The sequence below is a fragment of the Elaeis guineensis genome, chromosome 7 (genome assembly GCF_000442705.2).
Source record: "Elaeis guineensis isolate ETL-2024a chromosome 7, EG11, whole genome shotgun sequence".
NCBI lineage: Eukaryota > Viridiplantae > Streptophyta > Magnoliopsida > Arecales > Arecaceae > Elaeis > Elaeis guineensis.
In genome coordinates this window covers 83,632,490-83,643,550 of record NC_025999.2, presented here as the reverse complement: position 1 = coordinate 83,643,550, position 11,061 = coordinate 83,632,490, and the positions used below count along the sequence as shown (strand labels likewise).

Sequence of the window (11,061 nt, the reverse complement as noted above, 5' to 3'; positions counted from 1 at the left end):
CCGTGGAGCAAGGTTCGGTTGGTCACCTCGACCTCGCCGTTGGACTGAGGGTGCCCGACCGAAGTCAATCGGTGCCTGAGGTGGAACCTGGTGCAGAAGTCTCTGAAGTCTTGGTTGTCGAATTGCCGTCCGTTGTCGGTGATGATGGTGTGCGGCAATCCGAACCTGAAGATGATGGATTTTTGGATAAAGTCCTCCATCTTCCGCTCGGTAATCTGCGCCAAGGGCTCGGCCTCGACCCACTTCGTGAAGTAGTCGATGGTGACCATGATGAACTTTCTCTGGCCCGACGCTGGTGGGAATGGACCGAGAATGTCGACTCCCCACTGGGCGAAGGGCCACGGAGCGACAATAGGAGCAATTTGGCTGGCCGGTTGGTGTTGAATATTGACATACTTTTGGCATGGCTCGCACCTCCGAACCAACTCTGCCGCATCCTTCTTCATGGTTGGCCAGTAGTAGCCTTGTCGCAGGACCTTGAAGGCTAGGGACTTGCCCCCCAAGTGGCTCCCGCAAATTCCTTCGTGAACCTCTCGGAGAGCGTAGTCGGCGTCGGTCGGCCCCAAACACCTGAGCAAAGGAATGGAGAACGACCTTTTGTAGAGTCGGCCGTCCATGATGACATATTGCGAGGCCGACCATCGGAGTCGCTTGGCCTCCGTGGGATCTTCGGGACTGATCCCGTCGGTCAGGTACCGGACGATCGGGTCCATCCAACTTGGTTCGGACGTTAACTGTTGCACTTCTTCGACCCGATCGATGCTCGGCTGCTGGAGGTTCTCCACGAATGTCCGACCCAAAGAGTCGTAGGCCGACGTTGCCAATCTAGAGAGTGCGTCGGCGCGGGCGTTCTCCGACCTAGGGATGTGGGAAATTTCAAAATACTCGAGTCGCGCCACGAGGTCCTCACTTTCTGAAGGTACTTGATCATGGTTAGATCTCGCGCCTCGAACTCGCCTTTGACCTGCCCCACGATCAGCTGAGAGTCGGAGAATGCCCGGAGGCTGTCGATGCCCAGCTCCTTCGCCATCCTCAAGCCTACGAGGAGTGCCTCGTATTCGGCTTGATTGTTGGAGGCCTTGAAGTCGAACCGGAGGGCGTATTCGGTGACCACCCCATCCGAATTCGTGAGCAGAAGCCCGGCCCCACTTCCCTGAGCGTTCGAGGCTCCGTCGATGTGGAGTACCCAGGTGAAGATCGGGTCTGGCTCAGAGACCGCGTCTCGTCCCGGATCTTCAGCTCCCGACCTTTGGTCGGTCGTTGGGCATTCGGCGATGAAGTCGGCCAAGACCTGGGCCTTCAGGGCAGGCCTTGGTCGGTACTGGATGTCAAACTCGCTAAGCTTCATCGCCCACTTTGCGAGTCTTCTAGATGTGTCGGGTCGGTGCAGTATCGCCCTCAGGGGCTGGTTGGTGAGTACCACTATAGCGTGGGCCTGGAAGTATGATCGGAGCCGTTGCGCGGAGATGGTCAGGGCGAAAATCATCTTTTCCGTCTCCGAATATCTGGCTTCGGCACCGTGGAGCACTTTGCTGGTGTAGTAGATGGGCTGATGAGTTCGGCACTCATTTTCCCGAACGAGCACCGAACTGATCGCCTCGAAAGATGTGGCCAAGTAGAGATACAAGGTCTCCCCGACCTGCGGCTTTACGAGCAGCGGCGGGGAAGCCAAGTACCTTTTCAGATCTTCGAAGGCTTGTTCGCACTCATCCGACCAAGAGAAACCGTTCGCTTGACGCAGAATCTTGAAGAACGGGAGGCACCTTTCAGCTGATTGGAAAATGAATCGGCTAAGAGCGACGATTCTTCCGTTCAGCTGTTGGACCTCCTTCTTGGTGTTCGGATGACGCATGTCGAGGATTGCCTTTATCTTCTCAGGGTTGGCCTCGATCCCTCTCTGAGAAACGAGGAATCCGAGGAACTTCCCTGAGGTCACCCCAAAAGCACACTTGGTCGGGTTCAGCTTCATTCGGTGTCGTCGAAGGGTGCGAAAGGTCTCCTCAAGATCCTGAACGTGGTCCGGGATCTGCATGCTTTTCACCAGCATGTCGTCCACGTACACTTCCATGTTGCGCCCGATCTGGTCTTTGAAGACCTTATTGACAAGTCGCTGGTAGGTGGCGCCGGCGTTCTTCAGTCCGAAGGGCATCATCCGATAACAGTAGAGACCCTTGGGAGTCACGAACGCGGTGTGCTCCTCATCTTCAGGTGCCATCCGGATCTGGTTGTACCCGGCGAAGGCGTCCATGAAGCTGAGCAGTCGAAATCCGGACGTCGCATCCACCAGCTGGTCGATCTTCGGAAGTGGGAAGCTATCCTTCGGGCAGGCTCGGTTTAGGTCGGTATAGTCGATGCAGATCCTCCACTTCCCGTTGGCTTTCTTGACCATGACAACATTGGCGAGCCAATCGGGATACGTGGATTTCCGAATGAAGCCCGCTTCGAGTAGCTTGTCCACTTCTTCGTCGATGGCCCTCTGCCTCTCTGGGGCGAAGGACCTTTTCTTCTACCTCACCGGCTTCATCGTCGGGTCGATGTTGAGTCGGTGAGTTATTGTTTCTGGAGGGATGCCCGACATATCTGCTGCCGACCAAGCAAATATGTCGGCGTTGGCCGTCAGCAACTCCGCCAGTCGGCATCGTTCGGTGTCGGGCAATTGAGACCCGACCCAAACTTTCCTGTCGGGATCTACTCCTATCGGGATCGCCTCGAGCTGCTCGGCCGGCGAACCCCGTTCTTCCTTCTCCCGTTGGTCCAGCTTGTCGATTGTCAGAGGATCCTTCGATTCGTCGCTTTGAGCGGAGATTTGGAAGCATCGTCGGGCGAGCTGTTGATCTCCGTGCATCTCCCCGATTCTATTTTTGGTCGGGAACCGAACAAGGAGATGGCACGTCGAGACGATCGCCTTGAGGGCGTTCAATCCGGGTCATCCAAGTATGGCGTTGTAAGCCGAAGGAACTTGGACGACCATGAAAGTGAGGGAGACCGTGCTTTGCCGTGGTTCAGTGCCGACCGTCACGGGCAGGGTGATTTCTCCTTCTGTCGTGACGGTGTCTCCGGCAAAGCCGATCAAGGGCATGGAGACCCTCTTGAGTCGGTCAGTTGACAGTCGCATTCGGGAGAAGGTCGAGTAAAATAAAATATTTGTCGAACTTCCATTATCAACAAAAATTCGTTTTACATCATAATTGGCTATTGTCGCCGACACAACAACAGCGTCGTCGTGGGGAGTTTGGATGTCCTGAACGTCGTCTTCTGTGAAGGTGATTACATCGTCCGGGTGCGGCCTTTTCGTCGGCTCCCCTCCTGCAGACGTCCTCGGGCCCAGTCGCTTGGAGATCATGTTGATGACTCCGGCTGTCGGCTGGTTGGTCGCCGCCTCTTCAGTCGGCTGGGGGCGTCGATCGGCAACTGGTTGGGTCGACGGACCCTTTCGAAATTTGTCGAGGTACCCCCGACGGATGAGATTTTCAATCTCATCCTTCAACTGGATGCACCGCTCGGTGTCGTGGCCGTGGCTTCGGTGGAACCGGTAGTACTTCCGACGGTCGAGGCCTTTTGCCTTCAGAGGTGGAGGCCGTCGCAGGTATTCCTCTCCCTCGATTTTCATCAGGATCTGCGCACGGGGAGTGGAGAGAGGAGTGTAGGAGTCGTACCTGGGGCGTACCGGCCTCGGAGTCTGCTGCCGGGGTGGCTTTTGGATCCGTCGGGGTGGTGAGACCCGACTATCGGTCGGGGGCCTACTGGGTTCGGCAGGATCCCGACCTTTCCTCCGCTTCTCTTTCGGGCCTCTGGGCTCGGCCAAGCGTCGGTCGGACGCTCCTTCGTCCGTGCGCATATACTTGTATGCGCGCTCCAGTAGCTCGGCATAAGTCCGGGGGAGGGTCTTGTCCAGAGAATAGGTAAATCGGGACGCCCTCAGGCCCCGCTTCATGGTCGAGACAGCCATGTCTTCGTTGAGGTCCCGGACCTCGAGCGTGGCCGCGTTGAATCGCGCCACGAAGTGTCGGAGCGTCTCATTTTCCCCCTGCTTGAGGGAGAAAAGGCTGTCCGACGTTCGTGGCGGCTTTCGGCTGGTGCTGAAATGGGCCACGAACGAGTGCTCGAGCTGCCCGAAGGAATGGATACTTCCCGATCGGAGACCGGAGTACCAGGCCCTGGCAGCCTTGCGGAGTGTGGCGGGGAAGCCGATGCAAAAAAGAGCGTCGGTTGCCCCTTGAATCATCATGAGAGCTTTATAGCTCTCGAGGTGGTCGACTGGGTCGGTGGAGCCATCGTATGGCTCCACGTGCGGCATTTTGAACCGACTGAGAATCGGCTCGTCGAGGACCAGTCGAGAGAGAGGTTGGGCGGTCTGGAAGTCGACGTCGTTTGAAGACTTCTGGCCGTCCATCTGCAACTGGGCGAGTCGGCGGTCGATTTCCTCAAACCGTCGCTCGTAGTCGTCTGCTCGTCGATGCTGTGAGACCCCAGGAGTGGAGTCTCTGGAGGATTCTGAAGGGGAGGCCGACGGCGTGCGCGGCCGCTTCTCCTTCCTTGCCCGTTCCAACGGGGAGGGAGAGGGCCGCTGGGACCGTCGGTCGTCGCACCATGGTCGTCCCTCCTCTTTTCCGTGGGAGCGCTGTTGGGGGCGCTCGCATGGAGGCGACAGGGATCGGCGCGGTCGTCGGCGGCTGCTCCTGGAGGGCATGGGTCGGGCCGCCGGTTGCTGCTGGAGGCTTTTGACTGCGTCGGTCAGTACGGTCATCTGCCGTACGATGGCCGCAATCTGGGCCTCCATGGTCACTGCAGGGCGCGGAGAGCTAGGCTCCGCCACCGGGGGTGGCGGAGAGGCCTCTTCCCGGCGGGAAGAGCGCCTGGCCGACCCAGTGACCCTCGATCGTTGAGCTCTTGTCTTTGTCATGCTGTCCTCTATCTGGCGCGCCAATCTGTTGCGGCCAATCACCTCGTCGTCTGATCGCCGGGAAGCGTGCACCTGCAAAAGGAAGTCCGCACTGACCGGAGGCGGCTCCGGCGGAGACCCTCCGACGGTCAAGTCAGAGAGGTGACTGGGCAACAGTGAAATGTAGACAGAGAGCTCTGAGAGAGAGAGCGAGAGAGAGAGAGGAGCGAGCCTGCGTTTTCGGGAGAGACGGAGCGGATCCCCCCTTGCACTGTTGCCTTCCCCGGTTTATATAGTGGAGCACGGTATGGCGCCGTTGTTAATGGCGCGGACAAGTGAGGAACTGTCAACTCACTGTGGACTGTCAGAGTCGCCGTGAAAATGTCACGTCGCCGTGTGGCTGTCCAATCACCATGGTTGACCATGCTCTCGGCGGGACAATGCCCCTAGGTAACTGTGCCGCCTGTCGTTGTCAGAGCTGACAAGGTCTGGCGGCTGTACGACGATCGGAGGAGTCGGCCGACCCTAGGTCGGTGGCCAGCAGAGTGGCGTCGGGTTCCTCCATCGGTCGGCGAGTCTCATGTGAGTCGGCCATCAGACCTCTGGATTCAGTCGGTCGGGGTGGATACGCCCGACATATCCCCAATCGGCGATGGACCGTTGAATGGCCGGTTGTTAGCCGCTGATGGCATCCGTCAGTCGGTCGCCCCGACCGACGATCGGTCGGTCTATCGGCCAGTCGGAGTTGTCCGTCGTTAGTCGGTCGGGCCGCGCAGTCGGTCGGTCGGGCCGTGAGTCGGTCGGGCCGCCAGTCGGTCGAGCCGCCAGTCGGTCGGTCGGGCCGTGAGTCGGTCGGGCCGCCAGTCGATCAGTGGGTATCCCCCAACACCTATATTAATTCATTGCTTTAAAAGTCCTTTTCTGTCCTACTTCGGGTTCAACTATCATTTTCCTACAAAGTGGTTGAAGTATGCTAATAGTTCTCTGCTAAAACGTAATAAATCCCTTCAAAATAATGAGCATGCTTATTTTGTGATAAATAAGGGGCTTGAGGCTAAGTTCCTCCAAATTTAATAACTACCACACTATTTTTATTTTCCGTGCGCATGAAGGGTAACCCTTTAACGGAATTACCCAACGGCACAGCACACACATTCAAAAAGGAAATTACACGACATCAGGTGCATCATCGGTCGTTTTCCTCGAAACCTTTCCAAAATATCCATCGGCGAAACGGAAACCTTCCCTACTCACTACTCTCCTCCCTCTAACCCTCCAAACCACCCACAAATACTTTTGCAAAGACCTCCATCTGGTGCGCTGCGAGCCCCATCGACGCCTGCACCGTCCCCTGCTCTTTCCCGGCCGCCAGCACCAGTTCCCCATCATGGTTCATCGACACCAGCTCCACCCGCTCCGGCCTCCCCCAGCCGAAGTCCATCTCGTAGACTTTGAACCTCGGCGACGAGGAAGAGTGCATTATCCTCCCCGGCGGCAAACCCCTGACGCAGTCCACCCAGCCCTCGCAATCCCTCAGCGGCTCCTCCACGCCCGCTTTGATGGCCCGCCCGATCGCCGCGCAGGCGTTCGCGAGCCCACCGGTCCCCGCGAGCTCCGACCCCGTGGCCTTGGCGAAGCACGTGCGGATGCAGTTCCCCGTGTAGCCCTCGTCGAGAGGCGGATCGATGCGAGCGCGGCAGTCCGCCATGAAGCCGAGGAGGATGACCTCGTCGGCCGCGACCGCTTTGGCTTGGGAGAAGCAGAGCCAGGCATGGGCGGTGATCACCGTGAACGTTGAAGGGGTTGGGATGGGTTCGTGGCTGAGCTCCATGCTCTGATGGACGGCTCGCTGCTTTAAGGATTGGATGGTGGCGCCGTCGAGCGCGAAGGTTATTCGTGTGAGACGCAGGCGGTCTTGGATGGAAGAACCGAGCAGGGCCACCTCGTAGTCAAATTCCAGCATATCATTAATAGGGCAGGGAATTTTAGCGACGAAAAGTGTTAGTCCGAAAAAGAGAGGAGAAAAGGAACACATTGGGTGCCATGGGATGCGAAGAGTTTTGAGAGTTGAAGAATGCAAAAGGACATCCACATGCATAATATTTATAACATTCATAATATGACGAAAGAAATGGAAGTAAGCAACTTTCATAACATTCATAATATTATGAATATTCATAATATCCAAAACATTCATAGTATCTAAAGTTTCAAAATAAGCTAAAAATTTTAGTCTTGATGTACGATAATATTATATTATATTAATATTGAAAAACAACATTATATATCATACATATTACAATAATATAGTGTTGACAGTATATTTTACATGATTATTATTAATATTTTATTTAACTAACATAATATAAATAAAATATACTATATTAATATTAAATAATAATATTATTTTATACTGATGTATGAATTTACTACATTGATAAGTATATATATCATATTAAATATCTTACTAGAATTTTGTGTAGTGGCATCATATTATAATATGGATATTAAAAATTTAATATGAAGCATTAAAGATGGTAATATTGGTATACCAATACTAATTAATACAATATAATTTTGATACTATAAAATATTATTATAGAAAAAATCTTACTTTGGGTAGAGCCGGCGCCAGCTGCCTCAAGAACTGCCTGGCGATCTCCGGGCCACCAGCATGTCTGATTACCGCCCGGTCATGTGACGGCACGGGCACCGGAGGCGCGCTGTCCCCCTTGCATGTCGCCGCCCACGCCTCCAAAAACAGCCACAACCCCTTCCCGTCCGTCAACACGTGGTGGGCGGCGAGCCCCACCGCGACCCCTCCGCCGGCAAACGCCGTCACCTGGACGACCAGTACGGGCGCCGGCAGCTCCGCGGTCTGGAGATCCGGCACGAGCTGGAGGAAGGACTCGCAATCGTGGACCTCATCGCCGGCGAGGCGGCGGATGTCGAGGTCCGACTCCGCCTCGACGAAGGCGACGCCGTCCGCCGTGGCGGCGGAGCAGTCGATGACGGCGTCGCCGGAGCCAGGGAGGTAGATGAGTTTACCGCCGAAGGGGTGGAAGAGGGAAAGGGTTCGAGAGAGGGAGGACCTGAGGGAATCGACGATGGAGGAGAAGGGGATGGCAGCGTCGGGGTAGAGGAAGAGTCGTTGCACGGGGGAGAGGATGATCCAGAAGGTATCAAAGAAGGAGAGTGGTACGGTGTCTCCCGGAGGAGGATACGGGCCGGCAGGGAGAGGGACGCGGGACTCGTTAGTGATGAGCACGCGAGGCATCTTGGAAGGGAAGGGAACACTGCTGAATGGATCAAGGCCTGTTGTTGGTGATTTATGGAGCGAGGACTCAGAGGAAGGGTTGGTGTGAGCTCTCGCTTTTTTTGAAGAAAAATAATAAAATGTTGGGCGTTTACCCCATCCACATGCAGGCAAAATTTAAACCCACTCCAGTGATATTAATACTATCAATTGAAGTAGTAGACACTCTCCAAGCCACGTTATTGGTGTCAACCTTCAATAATTGATAAAAACAGGAAGGCCACCCATCTAGGATTTAATATGCGGCGTTATGAAGGATGTAGGTGGTACTCTGGAATCACTGGCAGGAGGAGGAAAGGACAGTGGGCACAGGCATGCCCAAGGTAAAAAACAAAAGAGGATGTGGTCAAAACAGGAAGGTCACCCATCCAGGATGTATTATGTGGTGTTGTGAAGGGCAGAGATGGTACTTAGAATCACTGGCAGGAGGAGGAAAAGGCAGTGGGCACAGGCATGCCTAGAAGAGGAAAAACAGGGAAAGAAGATGTGGTCCTTGGCTGGGCTGCTTCGTGGACACAATCCATCAAAATACTGTTGAGAGATCTACTGAAGGGATAGAATAATATATATCACTTGTCACATTTGATCCTTCTAAAATAATTTGATTTTTAATATTGAGATAATTTCTACTCATCACATATTAAAGTGGATTTTTTGTTTGACCGCTGAATATAGCCGCTTCGATGCTGCTAGACCATACCTTATTGTCTCCGATTCTTAGGACCTCCATATTGCTCTTGCAGCGATCCAAAGAGTTATTTTCATTTTCTTGAGGACCCTCTCCTTTCAGATATATCAAGATAAATTTTGATGACAGCATTAGAGATGATAGAGATGGTACTAATTTTGTCATTCGAGGATCTGATGCTAGATTACTGACGATAGAGGGATCACATCTCTTTGAACCTTCTATCTTAGATGCTGAGCTTCACACTGCCTGGACTAGTATTATTTATGCCCGACAAGAGCTATGGACGGAGAGAATCATTATTGTGGGAGACTCTACTATCATAATAAGTTGGATTCGAAATGATATGACACAGTCGAGGGCCCATCTGCTCTTTCAAAATACTCGGATCTGTCTTTGTGACTTCACTGTGGTCTCTGTTCAGCATATCTTTTGAGAGATGAACATCACTGCTAACTGTATCATCTCCTATATGATTGAGCACATCGGTGATTGAGTTTGACGTCAGGATTAGATTTGTCCATATGCATCGTAGAATACCTTATTTTTGGATCTTTTGAAATGCACACATGCTACGTCAGTACGAGCACCTGCTTGTAAAAAAAAAAAAAAAAAAAAAGAAAAAGAGATCACATCAAAAGTGTGGACGGCTACACACAAAAGGAGGGGAGATAAATCAATCCAATCAGTTACAATCGGAGGAAGAGGTGGTAGAATATGGCTCCACACATGAGTTTAATATTGAAGGGCCCCTAATAAATGTTGGTGGTGCCTTTCGGAATGGAAAGCTATCCAGGTCCCAGATAATACAATACTTATTGCACAACCACCGCTACAGTAAAAATAAATAATGTTGGTGTAATTTTAAGCTGATGCATATAAAAAATATCAAAAAAATTTGAATAGTGCAAAATATTCTTAATATTTTTAAAATATATCAAGAATTATCGATACTTATAAGCATCAAAAAAGATTTAAATTTTGACGTAGAAAAGCATCATCGAAAGTCGCTTATTTTTTCCAACCCCCTCTTCCTGATCCATCCTCAAAATCTGGTGTCCTAGTTCTCATTCTCCCCTCATCGATTCCTCTTCTCTTTTCCAAGCCAACTCTCTCTCTCTTCTGATTCGATCTCTCTACCTCATTTCTGATGATCTCCTTCCTCCGATCTCTTATTGCCGATAGTTTTCCTCCTCCGACCTCTCTACCCTTCCACTTCACTCCTTCTCCTCAAGATATTGCACTATTCATTTTTGGATGTTTGATTGAGATTGGCATCTGAGATTTAGTCTAGGGGTGACAATTGGATCGGATCAGATCAAATACAGATTGGATCAAATACAGGTCGGATCAAAAAATCATTAATCCAAATCTGATTTGTTTATTAAATAGATCAAAAATTTAAATTTAAACCCAACCTATTTATTGAATAGATAATCCGACTCGATCTGCTTAATATATTTATTAAATAGGTCAAATTAGGTTAAATAAGTTAAAGGGATTAAATAGGTTAAATAGGTCAGGTTAAATGAATTAGAAATAGGTTAAGCGAGTTTTAAACAGATTAAACATATCTTAAACAATTTAAATAGGTTAAATGGATTAAACAGATTATCTGACTCAATCCGACTTAAGTATTAAATGGGTTAAATGGATCAGATATCTGAAATCCAAATTCGATCCAAATATTAAACGAATTATATGGATTGACCTATTTATAATCCAAACTCGTTTAGCTTAAATCCAAATATATTTATGGCAGGTTGAATACGGATCGGATTGGTAGGTTGGGTCATATTTTGTCGGTCCTAATTTAGCTAATCTAATATATAATTTTTATTTTATTTTTTAATTTGATGAGGTATTGCATTGTTTTTTTACTTCTATTTTAGGTAGAAATTGTTCTTTTGGTAAAAATTGTTCATTGAGAAATCAATTTTATGTAAAACTTATTCTGCTTCCATGGATCCCGATTGCTAGTTCTCTTGTATGGTTTATTCCATGGGTAAGCCATGGAATCTATACTTTCTTGTATTCTAATTCTTTGACACCGTGGGCGGAGAGTTAGAGATGGTGGAAGCCGAAGCCTATCCGTTCTTACTTTTTCGAATGCCGTTCTTTCTACTGGATTTTATACTGAATTCTGTGGTGCTTTTTTCCTTTCAATTCCTCATT

The 11,061-nt window shown here is 50.9% G+C and overlaps 1 protein-coding gene across 1 annotated transcript; it reads right to left on the bottom strand.

The window, feature by feature from the left end:
- Positions 1 to 5,912: 5,912 nt before the first annotated feature.
- Positions 5,913 to 8,287, bottom strand: LOC109506095 (malonyl-coenzyme A:anthocyanin 3-O-glucoside-6''-O-malonyltransferase). The gene is made up of 2 exons (XM_073260832.1): positions 7,497 to 8,287; positions 5,913 to 6,824 (listed from the first exon to the last, which is right to left on the bottom strand). The coding sequence occupies exons 1-2, from the start codon at positions 8,157 to 8,159 to the stop codon at positions 6,150 to 6,152; spliced, it is 1,338 nt and encodes a 445-aa protein (XP_073116933.1). The 5' UTR covers positions 8,160 to 8,287; the 3' UTR covers positions 5,913 to 6,149.
- Positions 8,288 to 11,061: the final 2,774 nt, after the last annotated feature.